Here is a 22,500-nt window from a genome sequence, read left to right as displayed (position 1 = left end):
GTGTGTGTGTGTGTGTGTGTGTGTGTGTGTGTGTGTGTGTGTGTGTGGTGTGTGTGTGTGTGTGTGTGTTATCACCAGCGAAGATTAATAGTTAAGGATAAACAAAAAATGCATTTGCAACTCCTTAATAAGCAAACGGGAGAAATGGCGTAACGTTGATAAATGATCGTGTATAATGATTGTGTTGATTGTTCGTAATGTGAGACGATGACGGAGCAGCGAAAAAAGAGAAAGGGAGGGATGGGGCTGAGGGACAGAGAGAGAGCGCGAGAAAGAAAGAGAAAGGAAGAGAGAGAGGTGGGGTGGCAGACAGACAGTGATGAGGGGGAAATGGCAGACACACAGATAGATAGATAGACAAACAGACAGACAGAAAGAATGAACTAAGTAGATTAAAGTTTAGGCAAGAGGAAATGGAAATTAATTAAAGCAAGAGATAAGAATAAGCAAGACAGGCGACAGTACCAACGGACGATGGACAGAGATAGCAGGAAATAGAAAAACAGAGTATCAAGTTGTATCATGAACTGATTCATGAAGTTATAGTAAAATCTTTTATGGCTTAATTCTTATGAAATTTTATAAGAGAAATCCACAGAACTTCACGCGTGATTCCAAACAAATGGAAACGGGGAGAGAGAGAAGGATGGGGGGTGGGGGGATGTTTATTGAGTTTATTGTGACGGCAAACAGCAACATCCCGGGGAGATGACATCTTTACAACGTAACGGAGGCTTGGCTGACATGGCAACCTGACGGAGAGAGGGCACGGCATGTGAGCTGCCTCCATATATAAGCTCATCTAAAGTATGTGAACGGATTGACATGTTCTCAAATAATCGCTAGCTCACACACACGCGCACGCACTCACACACACACACACACACACACACACACACACACACACACACACACACACACACACACACACACACACACACACACACACACACACACATAAAGAAATGCATGGCCACACACACGCCTACATACCCACACACTAATCACCAACTTGCGCACTCCTGTTATCACTTTCCTGGTATCCTAATCATTCTTACAGCCCTACTCATTAATCCAGTTATCATACTTAAACGCTCGTCACCCATAAACAGAAACAAAATATATATATATATATATATATATATATATATATATATATATATATATATATATATATATATATATATATATATATATCACTCTCATCGTTGTGTTGGATTAATAGCATTATGATGGCCCGATGCATGGCTCATGATTGCAGCATGACAGGCGAAAGTGGCACGACAGACGGCTGTAGTTGGCCTGCCTTGGGGACTTCAGCTGATTCCTAAGGCTTCTCTTCGCACAGACTCCTCGCCTGTTTACGTGGTCCAGATTGCAATGATGCGAGTGGCTTGTGTACGGTCCCGATTTGCTTTCCTTTCATTTTTATTTTTATTTGTTGATATTTTTTATAAGGATGAGCCGTTGTTAATTTTTTCATATTGGCATTCACGTTTTCTGTTTGTTTTTCTTTTTTGTCATTTTTCTTTCTTGTTCTCCTTTTATTTATTTTTTTTATTTTTTTTTTTTTGACACTCCCGTTGCTTGTATTGCTTCTACGTATATGTCTATCTTTCTCTCTCTCTCGGAGAAAATCCGAGGAAACAAAGACACCGTACTAGAAAAAATACCCAAGTAAAGAAAATCCAAAATCCAAAAATCCAAAACGAGGGAAATGACCAACTAGGGAAGGGGGGAGGGGGTATTATCTAGAGGGAGAACATACGAAGGAGGAAAGAATTCAAGGATAGAAAATTATCCAAGGGGACAAAAATCCAAGGGGAGATTGATGAATGCCCAAAGAGGGAAGTGCAGTCGTTAGTGGTCCGTGCGGCCGAGGGGAAAACGGGCAGTGGTTGGTCGGTGTGTGTAAGGGGAGACTTTTAAGGGTTTCTGTGGTGGGAGAGAGGGGAAGCAATAAGGGGAAGGGAGAAGGACGAAGGGAGGATGGAAGAAGAGGAGGAAAAGGAGAGAGAAGAGGAAAATGGTGAGAGGAATGACGAAAGAAAAGCGAATGGGAGAAACGAAGAAGAGGAGAAGAGAGAAAAGAGGGAGATAGCGAGAAGAAAGGAGGAAGATGAATAAGAAAATAGGAGGGCAATGTAAAAGGAGAGGGAAAGTAGGAGAGGTAAGAATGTGATAAAAAGAAAGAGAGAGACGAAGAAGTACAAAATGCGGAGCAAATGAGAGACTAAAAATTGAGAATAAAGCTAGACTATAATTATTTCCATGCAAATCCTAATAAAAAAATCTACCGATTTTTACATATTTGTTATGTTTTCCTTCAGTTTTCCAGCTTTTATTTATTTTTCTTTTCTTTTTAGTGACACCTATCGGCTTTGCGTCACGATGTTTCATTTTTTGTGCAGCTTAAGGGTGTAGTGTTACTTGTAATATTCTTTTAATAGGATTCGGTGTGCTACTCTCTGGTGTTGCTACAGTCACCATGATATGTATAAATGTTATAGTTGCAGTTGTTTTTGTTTGATTAGTTTTATTGTTATGATCCTGGTGACTATAATCATAATCATCATCAATATCATCATTAGTATCCCATGAAATTAAATCATACTGACAACGCCAGCCTCATAATAATAAGCACAATAATTATTAGCATGACTCGTGATGCCAGTTAGCTATATTATAGTTATTTTATGGTTTCTGTCTTTATAATCACAGACGCTCAGATACCACGTACATGACATAAATAAATGAATAAACATTACACCAAATGTCTTGCACTGTTATTCCTAGCATAACCATAACCGCCGGTATTCTATTACTGGTGTTACTAAGGCTTACTTCAGCATGTTTGTCACATAGGAATTACGTCCTTTGTATCACCGCCACAGCAACGAGTGATAAGAAAGCTAGCGCTTGCGGCGCCATTTTTGGAGTTTTGACTCATTCTCGTCATTTGATTTTCTCGGTATTTTCAAGATAAACATTGTTTTCTTTAACTTGTTTTGCGTCACAACTGTGGGTGGGGGAGGCGGGAGGAAGTAAGAATGGGAAAACCGAGATTATTTACAATTGTGAGTAAGCATGGAACTATTATTTTCGATTTTTTTAATGTTTTTGGCGTGGATGCCATGAATACAACACCAGAAATAAAATAGGAAAGAGACAGACAATATAGAAAGGGTGCCAAAAACGCACATGACGTCATTCTTTACACGATCTCGTGGTCTCAGAAATGAAGATGGCGAGAGATAATATTTTGTAGCCGCAGTCTCTCTTGCCGCCCTCCGAGGTGGCGGCCAAGAGCTGGCCAAACATTGACCCAGCGGATAAGGGAGAGATTTGTTGCATGTCGGCACGATAAACTTTATTGCCCAGAGTATGAGAACAAACACGATCTCGGATGGATCTTGCAAATGGAAAAATATATATAACGCTTGTCAGAGACTAATCAATCATATCTGTTAGAAAGACTGATTAAGAGATATTTCCATGTGCATTCTTAATGTTTGGCGATGCGTTTTTTCATATGCAAATCACCTAAACTCTAGGCTAGTTTCCTGTATTGTCCATGATAAAGATTAATTTCGCTTTTTGTTATATATAGCTTTATAAGCCGCATTTCCCACGCCTCCATATATGGAGACAACCAGAAAGCTGTCGTAGATGGATACCAGACGCTGGATCCGTGCTGCCGCCTCGCCACCTGGCCAGGAGGAGGACCACACGCAGCTCTCTCTCTCGCTCTCTCGCAGTCTCTCTCTCTCGCTCTCTCTCGCAGTCTCTCTCTCTCGCTCTCTATCTCTCTCCCTCTCGCTCTCTCTCGCTCTCTCTCTCTCGCGCTCTCTCTCTCACTCTCTCTCTCTCTCTCTCTCTCTCTCTCTCTCTCTCAACCTCGGCACATCTCCCTTCACCTCTTGAGCAAACATGTTTTATGCATAATCAAAATACTCTATAACTGCAACAGAAATATAATAGTGCTGCCCGGTATTATATGAACAGGATGCCAATATCGAATTAATATTATTACTCGACGCCAGGCGGCTGGGGGTTGGGCTGGGCTGGGAGGGAGAGATGGAGGGCGCGGGCGCTATCAGAGCTTTTTTCATCTCGCTGATAAAGCGGGGGTGAGGCAAGTGGCATTCATTTGAGAAAGAATGTTAAAGCCATCCCCTTTTCCGGTAAAATGTTCGGGTCATTTGAGCAACCCTATTGCATTATTCAGAGGCACTGGCCGAGGTGGGGGGAGGGAGATAGGGGTAAGAGGAGAGGGGAGGGTAGTCTCCTCGCGTGTGTCACACACATGGGCTGCATCCTGTGGCTCTCTGCCTTGGCACCACCATGGCACCATTTGGCACCACCTCGTCTAGACAAGGCAGGCACACTGCATAATTTCACATATCCCTCCAAGGTCATATTTATGCCATGCTAAGAAAGAGAGAAAGAAACACAACGACGTCAATGGAATCCCTTCATCGTCCACGTTTTTTAATGATACATGTGGACGGCAGATCCAAATGCCTTCGGGATACAGAGAACAGGAGGTTGATAGAAGGACGAATAAATAAATAAAAAGAGCAAGCGCGTAGAAAGACCGATCGATAGAAATGGGAGAAAATAATAAAAAAGACAGGTAGATGAGTAGATAGATGGTGGGCTAAATGTATAATTAGATAATTTGATTGATTGACGGGTTTATGTGTAAGTAGAAGGAAATAGACATATTGATTGATAAATGGATTGAGATAGATAAATAATTAAACATAGGAAAAAATAAACAGAGAGAGAATTTGACCCTGAACCTGACACAAACAAACTCGAGGAAAACACTTGACACTCGGCGCCTCTCCGTCCTCATGTGACACCTGACACGGAGTTTTGTGGTTTGACAAGTCATTAGCAGAGGAGGAAAGAGGAATTCGTCTTTTTTTCTGTGAGACAGAAAAGGATAATAAAGAATTGCGTAAGGAAATTCCCAACGGTTGCATCACTCAAAATTCTCTCTCTCTCTCTCTCTCTCTCTCTCTCTCTCTCTCTCTCTCTCTCTCTCTCTCTCTCTCTCTCTCTCTCTCTCTCTCTCTCTCTCTCTCTCTCTCTCTCTCCGTACCTCTCTCTCTCTCTCTCTCTCTCTCTGAATATTCTTTGAATTCCTGTATTATGATTCAAGTACGCTTATCCTAATGCGTGGTGTAATTGTGTAATTATTGCATAATCTATCGGAAGATAAATACATATCAATATGTAATCCAACATAATAAGAATGCATATCTACCCAAAACTACATAAAACAAATGCACTTTACACTTCGAACATGCTCGGAGACGACACACACACAGCTGCCACATTAACACTTAACAAGACGAAACTCGCGATGTCTTATTGCGATGTCGTTAAGTGCCCTGTATTTTAAGGTCCAGATCGTGACCTCTTAGGCTGTTCTTATATATTTGGATTTGTTTGTTTGCTTGTTTCGTGGTGTTAGACTATTTTGACCGTCACATGCGATTCTAAATGTGATTTCTTAAGAGTTCCTAAATTTGTTTATATTGGCTTTAACTTTGAGGGGTTTTATATGCCAACTCTCTAAAATAAAATATGAAAATAATATGAAAGATATCTGACGTCTGGGAAAATAGCAAAAGACTCCAATTATGGCAAAAAGTCGCATTAACTTTACACATCGTCGAAAGATTTTATAGGCATCCTCCCTGGGCTCCTTCGACGGGAAAGAACAGAGATACTTTCTGCGTTGCGTGAGATGCGATGTTGGAAGGCTGTTGTCACTTCCACCACTGGAGTGTTCGGTTTCCAGGATTTTTTTTTTTGAGTGATGTCATGCTCAGTCTTTGATTACTAGAGTTCGATTATCTCGATATATAAAGAAAGCGATGATGTCACTTTCATTCTACATCGGGTGATGATGTAACGGCGTATGGCAGAAAGGCGCTCAAGCTTTGCGTATAAATATACACTCGTACTCAAACACACACGCATACAAACACAACTGAAAAAATACAGTAACACACACACATGCGCACACACACACACACACACACACACACACACACACACACACACACACACACACACACACACACACACACTCTCACACACAAATACAAACAAACAAACACCCAAGCAGACAGAAACAAACTATACATGGTAATATATATTCACTAACACAAATTACTAAATACGCACACACATACACATTTAAAAGCATTAGCACTGTACCACTGTAATCATATTACAAGGACGCGCGAATTGTCACACACAAACGAAAAAAAGTGCAGGTGGTGTGGTAGTGTCGCGTGTGTGGCATCGTCCTGTGCCAGTGACAAGTGCATGCTGCTGGGAGTGCCATGTGTCAGTACCCCCCTCCCCTCCTTCTTTGCGCCCTTCCCCCTCCTTCCCCGTCTCCTCTTTTTTCACCCTGCCCTCCTCCTCTTCCTTCTCCCCTTTCTTTGCTCTTTTAGTCTCCTCCTCCTGTCCCATCTCCCTTGTATTCACGCTTTCGCCCTCCTTCTTCTTTCCGCAGTTGCTCCCTCTCTCTCCTCCCTTCCCCCTTTTCCCCTCCTCATTCTCTATTTCCCTCAAAACCTCTCCCATCACCCCCTCCCCCTTTCCCTTCCCTTCCTTCCCCATCTCCCCTTTTATTCATCCATTCTCCTTCTTCCCCTCTCATCATCTTCACAAAATCGCCTTCGTTACGATTTTCTTCATTTTTCACAGCCATCATTTGTTTGCTTATTATTCTCTATCGTATCCTTTTCGTTGTATAAATATCTGGACCCAGGGTAGATTACAGCTGTTTGCACATATACGTACAGAAATTAACTCTGTAGACTCGTTTCCTCCCCAGGAACGTCTTCGACTTGTTTATGTCACTTAGAATTGACGCGTCTTCTTGCCTGTAGCTGTTACGGCAACGCTTCATTACTGTCAATACTCATCAAGCCTGCTTTGTCGTTACGGCGGCCTGGCTAATGGACAAACAAATTAGTTGGGGCGTGTAACGTGACCTGGGCGGGGACGGAGGAGGGGGGAGTTGGGAGAGTAGAGGGAGAAGGGGTGGGTGAGGGGAATAGTAGGAGGAGCAGGTGGGAGGTTGGAGGTAAGAATGGGTAAGTGAGGGGAGAGGGGGGAGGAGAGATCATGTGACAGTTTCTCCGGTGACAACGGCCGCCCAGCCCGAGCGGCGGCGCCTGGAACGGGGTCTCATTCTCCTCGGTGGAGGGGTGGGAGGAAGGGGGGAGAGAGGAGAGATTGAGGTTTCGCATAGGAGGAAGAGGATAAATTCTGTTTTTGTTTTTTGTTCCGTCTTTCTATTTTTCTCTCCTCGTCTCTCTCTCTCTCTCTCTCTCTCTTCGTTTATCCTCTCGTTTTCCTATTTTATCTTGTTCTCTTCTATTTACATATCACATGATATTAGATATTCATCTGTTTCTGTCTCTATCTACCCATCTACGTATCTGCTAAGTCGTTACATATCTCTCGTGTCATCTCACTGGCATGTTAAATACGTTGATATGAATTAACTTTAGATGTTTAAGAATTTCGGTAACGGCTGAAAACAATTCCTTTTCTTGAACTTTTTTTCAATATTTCCCTTATCATGACAATCATCTCTGGTTCTCAGGTGTCATTTCCTCGTCAATATGTCTAGAACAGATTGTTTTAGTTCTTTACAGTTTAGGTAAAGTTATTTTTCGGATGGTGTATGTTAGGTTAAGAATTCAGGTTATAGTCACGGTAGATTCGGTCAGGTGTCGTTAGGTTCAGTTTAGATGCGATGGTTTAGTTAATTTAGCCCACACTATGAAAGGTTCACCATCATTATTTCCTTATTAACGAATTTATCTCATTGCACAACTTCATTATAGCTTTTGATTATCTGTTTTGACCTTTTGGTTACGCTGATAAATGCCTTCGTCTAAAGGCTTTGCTTCAATCAAGGTTTTAGACTAGGTTAATACAACACTTGGCATACATAACGTGTGCATGCGTGTAACTGTGAATGTTTACTTACAGTCAATGTGTATGGGTATGTGTAGTAGGTGTATGTACATATGTGTGTTAGAGAGAGAGAGAGAGAATTTTGTGTTGTAAGTATGTGCCCAGGGGTGTATGTGTGTGTTTGTATGCGTTAAGTGTGGGTCTGAGGGCGTATGCGTATGGGTTTGTGTGCGCGTAACTGTGGCAGCCCTGTCTATATCCCCTTCCTCCCTACCTGTCATTTAAACCACAATGACGATATTGTGTTGACTTGCAAGTGCGAGAACACCGAAGGTATTCAGCTTCGCTCCATCTCCAGGTCAAGAAGGAGGGGGAGGGGGAGGGGAAAGGAGAGAGAGGTGGGAGAGGAGGGTGCAGAGAGAGGTAGAGGGGAAGCGTAGAGGAGGAGGGGGGGGAGCCAAGTGGGGGAGGGAGAAATACAGAGAGGGACTGATACTGCAGAGAAAGGAGGAGGAGGTTGGTTGGGAGAGAGGGAATAGAAAGGTAAAGGGAAGAGAAGGGGGGGTGAGAGGAAAGGACGTTGAGGGAGAGAAGGGGGTGAGGGGTGTAAGTGGGAAGAGGAGGGAGGCCAATCACGGCGGTGGGAGGGAGGAGAGAGGGGAAATGAGGGAGGTCGGTGGCTTTGCGATCAGATATGGTTCCCGACGAACAAGATTTTTTATTCACTTTTTTTTAATCTCATTATACTTCCTTTCCTTCCCCATCTTTCCTTTCCCCTTTTTACTTTCTACTCTTCCTCTTCTCCATTTCCTCCTCCCCTTCTCCCTCTGCCCTTTCCCGTCTCCCTGTTTCCACACGCCAGCGGCACTTGTAGTTCCCTACCTGATCCCGTCTGTCGTGGTGACCCGAACGACCCCCCGGGATCCCATAGAAGTGTGAATGAGAATGAATATCTTCACAATACAAGAGATGTATTTGACCGGTTTCGAATGCGTCTTCGTCAGAAATACATCTCTTGTATTGTGAAGATATTCATTCTCATTGTCTACATTTGTCAATATGAATACGGTTCATCCCATAGAAGGTCGTTGTTTCGTATAAATATGTATGGTAATATGTTTACATCTAGATGTTTGTTTCTCTCTCTCTCTACCTGTTTATTTCAGGATTTTTTCAATTTATCTTTACTATTATTTTTTGTTATACCATTTGTCCATTGTCTATGTTTTTTGTGCCGGTCTTTCTATATCTATATATTCTCCTGTGGCTGTCTATCTCTTTTTCTAACTGTTTGTATTTATATCAGTTTGTCTATCTATGTACCAATCTATCTATCGACTTGTGTGTGTGTGTGTGTGTGTGTGTCGATAAAGGTCAAATAGAACCAAATTCACGGTAACGTTATCACAGAGTTTCATCGAAGATATGCGGGGAAAGCGTAGCTGACGTCACGCAGCTCTACTCACGCTCGTGGCACTTCCGTCTGGCACTCTAAGGCACTCTGGCGCTCGCTCTTGCATCCTCCACAGGACCTCGCTGACTAAACGCCGCCAGCTAGACGAGTATCGCCTCGCCACGGACGCAGAAGAAGGAGAATCCAGTGTTCCAAGAAGGCGTTACCGAGAATCCAACTCCTGTATGCGTCGCTTATGAGAACGGGGACATTTTTTGTGGGTTAATGCTTCTCATTAAAGGGGATAAAAAGGGGGATTAAATGACGGAGAAAAGGAGACAGGAGAAAGAAGGAAAGAAAAGGGAAAAAGGGAGGGTGATTTGGAGTAGCGAGTCATGGAGAACAAGTGGACGTGTAGTTGTAACGTGAGATCGTGGCGGGGAGAGTACGACCCGTGTGTGGGGGAGGGGGGAGAGGAGTGGGGAGACTTCGTGGGTGGAGAGGAGAGGGGAGGATGATAAGGGGTTCATTTGGTAGACGGCGAGGGCAGGAGGCATCTCCTCTCGCTCGACAAAGACTCGTTCAGATCTGCTTCCCTTCGGCGTGTGTTTCTGTTTGGCCGCGGATTTCAGTGTTTATACGAAGGATAAATGCCACTGAATCATTTACCGAGGGATCTGATCGCTTTATGGTACGCGTTGATTTTCCCGTATTTGATATCAAGAACATTCCATCTATTCAGGGATAGGGTCGTGAGTCTATATTTATCGTGTATGTGTTCTTCTGTAGTATCCGGTTTGCCAGTCGCCCTCGCTGACCCCCTCAACTGTCGCTACCCCTTCCTTCTCCTCATTCTCTTCTTCCTCCTTCTCATTCTCCTCCCGTTCCTCAGCCCTATCTTCCCTGTCCATACCCTTTCTCTTCTTTCCTCCTCTCCACCCCTCCTGTTCCTCATTCCTTGTCCTCATTCTCCTTTTCTTATCTTTCTTGTTCCTCTATTTCTTGTTCTTCTGTTTCTTCCTCTTCTCCTTCTTTTCTTCCTCTCCCACATCTTCCCTCTTCTTCTTCTTCCTCCTCCTCCTCCTCCTCCTCCTTCCTCCTCCTCCTCCTCCTCCTCCTCCTCCTCCTCCTCCTCCTCCTCCTCCTCCTCCTTCTCCTCCTTCTCCTCCTTCAACCACTACCACTTCCTCAAGCCCTCCATCCACCCCCCCCTGCCCCTCCTTTTAGCCTCACTTCCCCCTCCCTCCCCCTTTTGCCCCACCTTCCTCCTCCAGCAGCAATATAAAGAGCCAGTTGTTAGAGACGATGGTGGGGGGAGGGGAGAAAGGGGGAGGAGGTCGAGGGGAGAGTGAGGGGAAGAGGAGAGGAGAGATGGGGGAGAGTGAGGGGAAGAGGAGAGGAGAGAGGGATAGCAAAGATAGAAATGTTGAGAACGCAGGGAGAGGGGAAGAGAGTGAGAAAAAAACAACAGCAGGAAAACAAAGTAGAGAAAGGGGAGAGTGAGGGAAGAGAGGGAAGGGATAGAGAGAAGGAGAGGACGATGAGAGAAAAAGGGAGAAAGAAGGGGAGAAAGGGGAGAAGCAAAAGGATGGAAATTTGGCAGGAAAGAGAGAAAGAACGAGGAAAAAAAAGATAGGGGAGAGGGGGACGAGGAGAAAGCCAGGGGGAAGGACGTTGAAAAGAGCCATGCGCCCGGCTGGCGAAGGAGGGGAGCAGCTCAGATCTCTCCCGACACCTCCGCCGACGCTGCAGAAACTCTATGAATATTTAATTAGCTTCATCAGGGATCTTGGCTTCCTTGCAACGTTGCGAAGAAAGACACGAGGCACAGTGCTTGCTCTCTCTCTCTCTCTCTCTCTCTCTCTCTCTCTCTCTCTCTCTCTCTCTCTCTCTCTCTCTCTCTCTCTCTCTCTCTCTCTCTCTCTCTCTTTCTTTTCCTTCAGTTCTTTATTTCGACCTTGCTCCCATCCTCTCGCTTTTCGTCTTCACTTATACTTTATTTTTATTATTCCGTTATTTAATCTCACATTTAACTGCTCTCTTTCACACCGGCTCTTTATCTCACTCTTATCTCACCCTCCCTTTCACCCTTCTTTGCGTCTCCTCAGTCAGTCTCTCCCGCACTTTATTTCCTCTCGTATTTTGCTTCTTTGATCGTTCGTTTCTCATTCTACCTTTCTTCCCCTCCTCTCTCTCTCTCTCTCTCTCTCTCTCTCTCTCTCTCTCTCTCTCTCTCTCTCTCTCTCTCTCTCTCTCTCTCTCTCTCTCTCTCTCTCTCTCTCTCTCTCTCTCTCTCTCTCTTCCCCGCAACCTATCTATCTATCTATCTATCTATCTTTCTATCTTTTTCATGTTTTTTTTTATAAATTTATTTCTCTCTTCTTTCATCCATCTCCTATTTTTTTTCTCTCATTCTGTTATTCTTTCTCCTTCCCCTTTTCCTATTTAATTTTCTTCTCATATCTTTCCTTGGCTTCTCTTCGCCACTATATATTGATTCTTCCTCCTCTTGTCCTTTCTTCTTCAACTTCCATATTGTTTTTCTGATTCCCCATTATTCACCCTCCTCTCCTTCCTTCCCCCCTCTTTCCCTCCCCGCATCACAACCTCTACTCCCCTTCACCCTCACCATCCTCTTTTTCCCTGGCACGTCCTTTATCTCTGGCTCTCTTCCTATCCACTCCCCCTTTCCCTTTTCCTCTTCTCGTCCTCCTCCTCGTCCCCTCGCCACCCCTATTCCTCCCCTTTTCTCTTTCCCCACTCATCCCCCTCCCTCTTCACCCCCTCCCTCCCCCGTTCCCCTAATCCTCGTACGGGAGAATTAACAACAAACTAACCGCTGTAATCGTAACTGTTAAAAACGTTATGTTAACCTTTTTGTGGGTTGTTAGAAATCCCCCTCCCCCTTTTTTGAGAAAGGAAGGGGAGACTTACATGCCTTTATTGTCTTTGAGTGATTATTAGGAAAGTCATATTTGGGGTCTGGGATGATTTCATTCGTGTGTGTTCGTGCGTGCGTTTTTTGTCTGCTTGTATATTCTGTAAGATGTGTTAGATTAATTGTAATTATGTGTGTTTTGTTTATGTGTTCTTTAGGTGTTTGTATATGCTATAAAGTGTGTTTGTTTAACTGTTTATATGTGGACATGAGTTTTACATGCCTGTATATTTTGTAAGGTGGTGGTTGTTTATTTGTATTATGTAGTCGTGTGTTTGTAATGTGTGTGGTGTATGCATAAAGTCATACATGCTCAGTGAGGACTGGCCCGATAAGCTTCGGGTAAGTTCTGGTGACGAAGCAGGTCTGGATTATTGAATCTTGATTACTCAGGGAATGTCGGCTGATAAAGCCAGTCTCCAAGGCTTAATAGCGAGTTGTAATAAAGAGCAGGGCGCAGGAACGCAACTCAACAGACTAGAGAGAGCGAGGAAATACAAACAAGGATTTGTATATTACTTTATATTTTAGTATATATTCTATTTTTTAGCTTGGGGAAATTTGAGCTTTATATTCCGTTCTTTTTTAACTTTTCATCTATATTATGGTTTGTCACTCCATATTTCACGTTTTCTGTACTTGTGTTCTGTTTTTATGCATGAATGCGTGTATTATTATGCGCGTAAAGGAGCACGTGTCTGAGCATACCTGACAGTACTTCCCTTTCCGCGCCAGCCGACCCTCAGACCCATGGACCAACAAGACTTCCTGTCCTACTAACAAGTCACGCCTCGGCTTGTCTCTGGTAGTCTTTGAGTGATTCCCTTTTGCTTGTTCATGTGACTTCCTTGGTTATTTTCACCCTCCGACTTTTCCTCCCCCCCCCCCTTTCCGCGGGCAAAAGGGTGAAAAGAAGGGGTGAGGTAAGTGGGACAGGGGGAGGGGGGATGGCAGGGTGTAAGGGATCACCTGGCTAGTGTCAGAGTTGAGGGCAGTTCCAATGAACCCCCTTTCCCCCTCCTAAGGCCCCTCTGCTACTCCTAACTCTCCAGCGCCACACACGCCCCCCATCCTCTCTCTCTCTCTCTCTCTCTCTCTCCTCTCTCTCTCTCTCTCTCTCTCTCTCTCTCTCTCTCTCTCTCTCTCTCTCTCTCTCTCTCTCTCTCTCTCTCTCTCTCTCTCTCTCTCCACCTCCTTCCTGGTGTTAAATAACTTTAGTGTCATGTGGTCACTGTTCGTGCAGCCCTTCATTTAGTACAATGGAGAAATTCTAGTTGAAGGGAAGGGAAGGGGAGAAAACACTTCTTGTCGTGGTTAGGAACGTCAAACTAGGGTGCAAATTTAGATGTATAAATAAATAGGTTACACGCCACGAAAATGTCACATCTTCATTCTTTTGCTTTGTTTGTGCGTTTCTCCGTTGGGTAAAATCAGCACTTAAATCCGTCAGAATTATTTGAGGCAAAGTACACACATCGGGAGTCGGATCAACCAACGAAGCTTCATGACGCGTCTCGAACCGCATCCATTTTACTCCAATCTCGTCCGACCACAAAGGTGTTATTGACGACTCCGCAAACAAACACCCACGGGATAAGCGACTCCAGTGCCAATAAAGCAAACACGTGAAAACCTCAAACCAAACACGAGCTGAATGCAAACGTGAAGATCGAGCTCAAACGCCCAAACAAAAACACCTATTCTCTTTCATATTCGGACAACGAGCGAACCAACGAACACGGCCTCCCACTGCCTATCCTTCATAGCTCGAAGGGGTACAATGCGCGCTGTTATTATTTTGAGTTTGCGCCATACTTCTTTTTCTCCTCCTCCGCCGGATGCATGAACAGTCAGGGCTACAGTTTGGGCATAGACTCTTAGCTGTGTTGTTGTTGTGCCCTTCGCCTTACTGACTGACCTTTTGCTTCCATTATGGTTCGTCTCACAGGCTCTTCTCACATACAGTTGTCGCCGGGGACTTGTGTGTTTGTGTGTGTGTGTGTGTGTGTGTGTGTGTGTGTGTGTGTGTGTGTGTGTGTGTGTGTGTGTGTGTGTGTGTGTGTGTGTGTGTGTGTGTGTGTGTGTGTGTGTGTGTGTGTGTGTGTGTGTTTCGTGAATAGAGACTGCTTTTTCAGACACTGAAAAGCATTTTTATTTTTTTGCTCTTCTCTTTTTGAAACTTCACTGCAGATTCTCATAACAGTATATGAACGATTTATGCTTCACTTGGTTGGTGGTGTTTGTGTCCAGGAATGAAACGCCTCTTATACATCGCCTGAAAATTCATGACACACACAATGGTATGCCATAATATTTAGTCTGAAAATAGACGTCAGCAAGATGATGGTTGCTCATGCTTAACAAGTGTACTCAATGTGCATGATGCCACCATTTTTAGGGGTGTGGGGAGGGTCTGGCCGAACTCGTCTGGAGTTTTCTCTCCTTTTTTATTTCTTTTTCGTCTGTTGTCTGTTTTCTTTTCGGTTTGCATGTCACATATTGTCTGTTACAAGACAACGACACACCAACGCATATTTGTTTATATGAACGATGCCACTCTGAGACTTCGTTCACACAAGATAGTGTATATCTAATGATTTAATGACAAGAGAAGGCAATAGACCTCGTGAAAGCTAATGGTTAACGAGTGTTGTTGGCCGTGTGGTGCATGCAGGTGTTTCGATATGCGAGGCGTGGCAGGCAGATGCTGAGTGTGCTGATAGTACAAGGCGGCAGTGCCAGCGGGGCAGTGCATATCATGCGGCACTTAGCAGTATCGTTGGAAGCTGGAGAGTGAGCTTGGCAATGTATACTTATCATACCCACTCATACATTCATACGGGCACACATGCATATAATCACATACACAGGTGACGTACTCCCAAAATAAAAGTAAATCGAATAATGGTGCAAAAAATGATCAATTAGCATTGCTTCGGAATCTCTTTTTGCCTGAGTATATAAAATACTTCAGTTATATTCGAGACACTTCGGATATGTTATGCACTTACTTGTAAAGACATAAAACAAACAGATCCATGCATGAAGTAGAATCGATTCATGTATGCGTACATGAAGTGAATAACAAACGCATATAAACAGCCCCCACACATGTACACACACGAACAGCAGTGATAACTTATCGAAAACTAAGTAGGTGATAGTACGAAGTGAAGTAGATATGTTATCAGCTGGGATGGCAATCTGTGGCAAATGTGCCACTGGTCGAGAGTTGGTGTGAATCTGCGACCCACTTCTGGCAGTGATTACCCCCCCCCCCCTTTATTAATACTAATTAGTCATTCTTCTTTCGTTGATTTTTTCCCTTGTCGATATTCCCTTGAATTCCGTGATTTTCATCTTTATTATATGGCGGTGTGACTGATCAGTCACGAGTCAGTCTCAGGCACAATGAGTTAATGAGGGCCTTCGTAATGCCGTACCATATGATTTCACTCTAAATACTATTACCATTTGGGGAACGAGAAACACATACACGCACCACACAGAGACACATGGTTTAACCAGTTCTTTCATCCTCACACGCACTACTTAAAGCATTACTAGCCGTCTATGAATCTCGCTCTTTCGCCATCTAACTAGTTGTCTGTCTGTTTGTCTATCTAACTATCTGTATCTGCTAATCTCTCTATCCATCATCCTCTCTATTTCTGCCTTTATCTCTATCTATTTATCTGTCTCTTTGTTTATCTATCTCTCAACCTCTCTATCACTATCACTATCGTCCTTTTCTCTCTGTGTATGTGTGTGTGTGTTGTGTGTGTTTATGTATGCACCCTCTCCTCGTCCTTTGTATATTCAATATCTATCTTTTTGTATGTCAGTCTAACTAGCCTTCTACTTATGGTTATGTACTCATCCTACTGTGCTTGTATTTTTCGAGAATACTGTATAACAATGTGCATACATAACCTGAAACCTGTTTTGTTTATGTACTCTACAGATACGTTGCACATTGCAGCCACAATCTCCACACTAACTATTATCATAACCATAAATAGATTTATAAAATCAACATACCCGTTTATATATTGAGATCAACTCTTCCATTCTCTCTCCATGACTCACTCTCTATGGTCTTTTCGCTCCGCTGTGCATATATCCGCACTTTTATTCTTTTTCAATGGTTTCCTTTTTTGTTGGGAATGTATTCGCAAACAATAACAAAAGCAGTCATGGCCTGTGATGTGAGTATGACGGATGATGTGTTTTTGTTTGCTTGTTGTACACCAGCTGACTCCCTGTCTTGTGTGGAGTGCATGAGTTATGGACGAAGAAACTTATGGATACTGGGAGTCTTTCGTTTTTTTATCGTCTTTCTTTTTCTTGTCAGAGAGAGAGAGAGATAGAGACATAGGCAGACAGACAGATAGACAGATTGACGACAGTAGCAGAGTGCTACTGATAGACAGATAGACAGCAAGTTAGCGAGAAAGATGTCTATGTGAGTGTGTGTGTGTGTGTGTGTGTGTGTGATTGTGTGTGTGTGTGTGTGTGTGTGTGTGTGTGTGTGTGTGTGTGTGTGTGTGCATGAGTGCGTTAATTACGGACAAAAAACATGGATACTGAGATTTTATTTCGTTTTCCTGGTATCGCGTTTCTTTGACTTTTTTCGCGCATTCATTGGATGCTCAAGAAATTTCATGGCTTTGCAGATGCAAGTATGTGTGTGTGTGAGAGAGAGGCGAGGAGGGAAGGGGAGAGAGGGAGAGAGACAAGCAGATCGACAGGCAGACAGAAACGGATACAAACAGACAGACACAGAGCATGCATGAAATAGTTTCAACTAAAATTAGAATGCAAACAAAAAGCGAACAAACTCTAAATGACAGAAAACCAGATGGTATTTCACTGAGTGCAAGAATTGTGCAAAGCGTATGCTGAACGAAGCAACCTCGAGAACACATGGACACCATTTCTTAACTCCTCGTCCGTATCTTATTAGTATTCGTGTGTATGTCTCTCTCTCTCTCTCTCTCTCTCTCTCTCTCTCTCTCTCTCTCTCTCTCTCTCTCTCTCTCTCTCTCTCTCTCTCTCTCTCTCTTTCTGTGTGTATGTGTGTGTGTGTGTGTGTGTGCTTATCATTGTTGAGTGCGAGCGTGAGTAGGAGTGTGTGTGAGTGTTAATGTAAATATGCATGTGTGTATGTAATCGTGCATTTATCTATGCAATTATGATTTTTGCGTGTCTTTAACCAAATTCCCATGATGTTACTACGGCGATATGGCAGGGAAGGGTTCTCTTATTGTGACGAGTAGGAAGAGGGCGCAGCGTGAGACTTTTTCTCCTTTTTTTCTTTGTCATTATTATATTTCTAAAGGATATGGACTCATTGAACGAAGAATTACTAGATAGCCCTTATGAGAAATATTTTACGTTACATCGTCTCGAACGTGATCCTCATACGATTTTTTTTTTAAGTAAAGGGAGACGATAAAAAACACGGCTTTGCAATGATTCATGTTGCATAAATCCGGTAATTCTGCAACTAATGTTCAGCAATACTTCCGATTTTTTTATCTCTTCTAAGTTATAATCATCTCATCCTTCCTCTTTTTATTTTCGCTTTGGTTTGTTTATTTGTCGAATTTCTTTCATCATCATCTATGTATTTATCTATTTATTCGCATATATTACTTTGCTTTGGTGTTTCTATATATATATATAGAGAGAGAGACAGAGTTGGCAGACAACAATCAGAGAGAGGCAACAGACAGACAGAGAAGGGAGTCAGGCGATACACATACACAAAAAGGAAGAGAAAGGCTAAGGAGAGAATGATGTAGCATTGTCTCGATCGCCCCAGTTCATGACCATGCATATAAGCACTTCCGCCAGAGGACTACCATGTTTTTTCTACGTCATATCACGTTGCCATGCACAGTTGCCATAGACAATCAATAGCATAGCCTCATTTGGGTACTGATAACAGAGCTACCACGTTATACTTAAAATTTGATCATAATTTATAGAGAGCGAAAGTAGTTCTCAAAACCTGCATTATGTACAGTCATGCTATTATCAAACACAAGCTAATAATTGGATATTAACGAAATGACAAACCCTTTATTTACGTCGGATAGAGATAGAGAGAGGGAGAGGGAGCGAAACAGACAGACAATTTTTTTTAAGAGGCAGAGGACAGACCTTCCTTAGAAACAATACCAAACAACACGACCCATTGGGTCTTATCCAACAACACGGCCCATTGGCAGAGCCCGATAGCGGAAGGTCCCGGAGAGAGACAGAGCGTAGGATATGCCCAGGCGGGGGGCATAAGGGAAGCTCCCCTGGTTGCTCTCCTACACGCTCCCCCTCCTGTCCCTCTCCTCTCCCCCTCCTCTTCCCCTCCTCCTCAACTTCTGCCCCTCCTCCCCTTCTCTTCCCTTACCCTTTCTCTTCCCCTCCTACCCATCGTCTTCCCCCTCCCCCTTGCTCTCCCTTCCCTCCTCTCCCTCTCCACCCCCGTCGAGCCACAGGGCCGAGGGGAGCATCCCAGTGCCGGATGCTGGGACGAAGAGAGGGGCGAGGGAGACGAAGCCAATCCATCTCCGGAAGCTGTCATCCTCGAGGGCCGCAAGACGCTTCCTCGACGGGCGTTGTCTCTGAGGCCCGGACGTCGGCTGTCAACCGGAAATTGTCTCGAGTTAAACACTTACCCAAAGGAGTCGGCTGCCGAGGGCTCCGGGTCGGGACTGCCGGATTCCGGATGCACGCTGATAGGTTGATGGCGCTGCGGTTTTTGTTTGGTTTGGATATAGTTGTCGTGGTTAATTAGCCCTTAATTGGTTCTTCGTAGCTGTTATTAGTCACTGATGACGATAGACAGTTAATGATGACATACATTTAGCTGTTTTGCAGTACTCATTGCTGCAGTTACAATTATTGGTAGTTGATACTTCTTGATAACACCCAGTCATCAGCTTTAGTTACATTGTAGTTCGTTCTTGATGACGGATGTAGTTATTTATCGAGGCTAGGCGAGGCGACGCAACTTGCCTGCTAGTGACAAATTGTCAGTCATACACGAAATTGAGCTACTGATCTTTCCATCGTCTCAACACGGGATCCAACCGTATTAAATTGTGTCAATAAGCAAGATAATGCCCATGGTATATCTTCAGTTCGTATTTATTAGTCTGACTCTCTTCACCGGAAGTCTTCTCTCAACACCACTCTTTGTAACACCTTCTTTCCTCTTTATTTCAGGTAATTTAGTGACCATCATCGCCCTCAGCAGGAGTGTCAAGTTAAGGGTTCACGCCACCACCGCCTTCGTCATCAGCCTGTGCGTCTCGGACTTGCTCTTCTGCTCCATCAACCTTCCCCTCACCGCCTCCAGGCAAGCGACGCCCTTTTGACGTTGTTTTGATCCGGGGTATCATTTCAGATTTAATTAATAAAATCCAAGTGTTAATCTCTGTAGATAAACTGACATGAAGTTGTCGACTAGTAAGTCTAAAACCTACCCAATAGGCCTAAACAGTCTATATAGATAAACAGGCAGATAGATATAGATGAACATTGACGATGATTGCCCTTTCGTCGCGAGTAACTTCTTCCTCTTTCCCGCTTTCCAGGTACATCCACGAAGCCTGGGTGCTCGGAGACGCACTCTGTAAGATCTTCCCGTTCTTCTTCTACGGCAACGTCGCGGCGTCACTCCTCAACATGGTTGCCATTACCATCAACAGGTAACGACAAAATCCGTTCACTATTATTGAGCAAAGGACTTATCTTGAAGCATTTAAATGAGTATTTATAAGTAAACGTAATTCGATAAAGGAAGAGACAGGTTGGTAGGTAGGTAGGGAGAGAGAGAGAGAGAGAGAGAGAGACAACCTTCCTTCCTCATTCGAGGTCCCTCCCCACTCAGCGCCTCCCCCTGACCTCCCGCAGGTACATCCTCATCGCTCACCACGGCCTCTACGACCGTGTGTATCGCCGCCGCTACATCGGGCTGATGATCGCCTTCGTGTGGTTCTTCTCCTTTCGGGATGATGGTGCCCCCGCTGGCTGGTGTCTGGGGGAAGCTGGGGCTAGACCCCCCCTCCTTCTCCTGCACCATCCTCAAGAACAACGGCTCCTCGCCCAAGAAGTTTCTGTTCCTCTTCGGCTTCCTCCTCCCGATGATCGCCATCATCGGATGCTACTCGGCCATCTACTACAAGGTTGGTTGGGCCGAAAATAGTTTTCGTGTTTTGTGCGATCTGGGCAACTCCCACTCCATGAGTGGCCATAAATCTTGCTTATTTCGCATCTAGCGCCACCGCCATGTAACGGCGCCGACATGCATTAGCCACACCCATTAAATTCAGATATAAGTCTCACCTTCTCCCTCCCTCCCTTCCGCAGGTACGCCAGTCACGCCTGAACCTCGCCGCCCACAGTGCCAATAGTGCCACGCCCGGCGCCAAGACGAACTCGTCCGCGTATGGCGCCCAGATGGCCCGCAAGGAGGACCTGCGCCTCACCAGGATGATGCTCACCATCTTCCTCTGCTTCCTCATCTCCTTCCTGCCGCTCATGATCGTCAATGTCGCCGACGATGACGTAAGTCGCTCTCAGTGACAACTCTGGAAACACGAACTCATGATTATAATCTTCACTGATGTTTTGTCACTTTTTATTGCTTTCTCTTTATCATTATTCTATAAATATTAAGAGCAGTCACAACTGTTTTGTTGTTCTTGTTGCCGCAGGTTGCCGTGCCCTCCCTGCACGTGCTGGCCTCCGTGTTGGCCTGGGCCTCTGCCGTCGTGAACCCCTTCGTGTACGCCGTGACCAACCGCAACTACCGCACGGCCTACCGGAAGTTATTTTGTTCCCGTCGGAGCAAGCGCACGGGTCGGACCTCAAATTCGCATTCCAAAAGCAACTCGTCACGCACTTTCATTACTGATTGCCAATACCACGCCTCGACAGGCCAGGTCACCAGCCCCGTACTCTCTTGCCCTTCCCCTGAGGTGTGAGTCCAGCCCGCCAAATCTGGCCTCTCCTCGCCCCGGGCCGCCCTCAAGCACGCCGCCGCCGCCTGCGCTTCCTGGAAGGGCTTCTCCGCCACAGCAGGCCACGACGTCGCTTGGACCTCCGCGCGATGAGCCCGGGTCGCCCTCCGAGACGGCAGAGGCGGAGACACCCGCCAACAGAGTTGAAAGTGGGTCATCCCCGACGCCTTGCGTGATCCCCCCTCCTCCTTCGCCTCCTCCTTCGTCAGACGAGGCTGCAGAAGCCAGGTCCTCGTCGCAGACCCCTGAACCCGGCTCTCCCAGACTCATCTACAAGCTCAGGTTATCCTCTCTGTTGGAGGAACTCGACATTCCGTTCCTGACAGAGAAGTTGAAGACGTCCGTCTCCACGCCGGGCTTGGGCCTCGAGCCGCAGGCATTTACGTCGAGCCATAACAAGCGGCCCTCGAGTTTCGTATCGCCAAGGAGACTTCCGCCTTTCCTCGGCGCATCTGTTTCGTCGTCGTCGTCGTCCTCCAGTGGGGAGATCGAGGCCGGGACGCCTTTGCCTGCGGCGTCGTCCACGCAAAAGTCGTTGGCCACAGTGTCGACGACGTGCGTCATCGTCCACTCGCCTGAGCTACCGAAAGTCTCTGCCTCCGCGGCGCCGTTTGAAGACGCCGAGGGGGAGTGAAATGTAACCTTATTAAGATTCACTAACTCCGGGAAGTCTCGAATGAGGCTAGACTGCCCTTCGGGTGGACACTCAGAATAACACTTGATATTGTTTCTTGTTTTTCTTGAAAAACGATTATTCTGTTACACTGTTTCAGTCAATTCTCTTCACGTTAATGCGTTTGTGTCTGGTGTAGAGATGTAGCAAAGAGGTTCTCTTCTGTAATTACACTACTGTTTCTTGAAGAAGGCAGAGGAAGAGAGCAAGGAACACCGACTCAGTCAGTATAACATTTTAGTGAGTGTGCCAGTGAAGGGGTTAGAGGAGAGTCCTGTAATGACCTTAGATTTAACTATAAGGTACAAAGACGTTTCTGAAAAAGAAAAGGAATGCCGCTTGGGACCAAATATACTGTAGGTTAATATTTGGATGCCGCTAGTGAAACTGTATGGTAAAAAGCGCTGAGTGTATATTATCTTCTTTACTTTTTTAGTGAAAATCTTGTGAAACCCAGGAAAAATAGAAGCGTTACTTAGGTTCATTTTTATTTTATTTTATTGTATTT

General features: G+C 44.8%; 1 protein-coding gene across 1 annotated transcript in view; it reads left to right on the top strand.

Moving 5' to 3' along the window:
• LOC119568242 (protein trapped in endoderm-1-like) overlaps positions 1-21,634 on the top strand; it is a 32,903-nt gene extending 11,269 nt beyond the window's left edge. The window contains 6 exon segments of the mRNA XM_037916697.1: positions 19,521-19,653; positions 19,892-20,005; positions 20,211-20,301; positions 20,303-20,482; positions 20,667-20,864; positions 21,014-21,634. Coding sequence (XP_037772625.1) covers positions 19,521-19,653; positions 19,892-20,005; positions 20,211-20,301; positions 20,303-20,482; positions 20,667-20,864; positions 21,014-21,283 — 986 coding nt within the window. The 3' untranslated portion in view covers positions 21,284-21,634.
• The last annotated feature ends 866 nt before the right edge of the window (positions 21,635-22,500 follow it).

Source organism: Penaeus monodon, chromosome 43 (assembly GCF_015228065.2).
Source record: "Penaeus monodon isolate SGIC_2016 chromosome 43, NSTDA_Pmon_1, whole genome shotgun sequence".
Taxonomy (NCBI): domain Eukaryota; kingdom Metazoa; phylum Arthropoda; class Malacostraca; order Decapoda; family Penaeidae; genus Penaeus; species Penaeus monodon.
The sequence above is the reverse complement of the archived record's forward strand: the minus strand, read 5'-3'. Positions and strand labels throughout refer to the sequence as shown.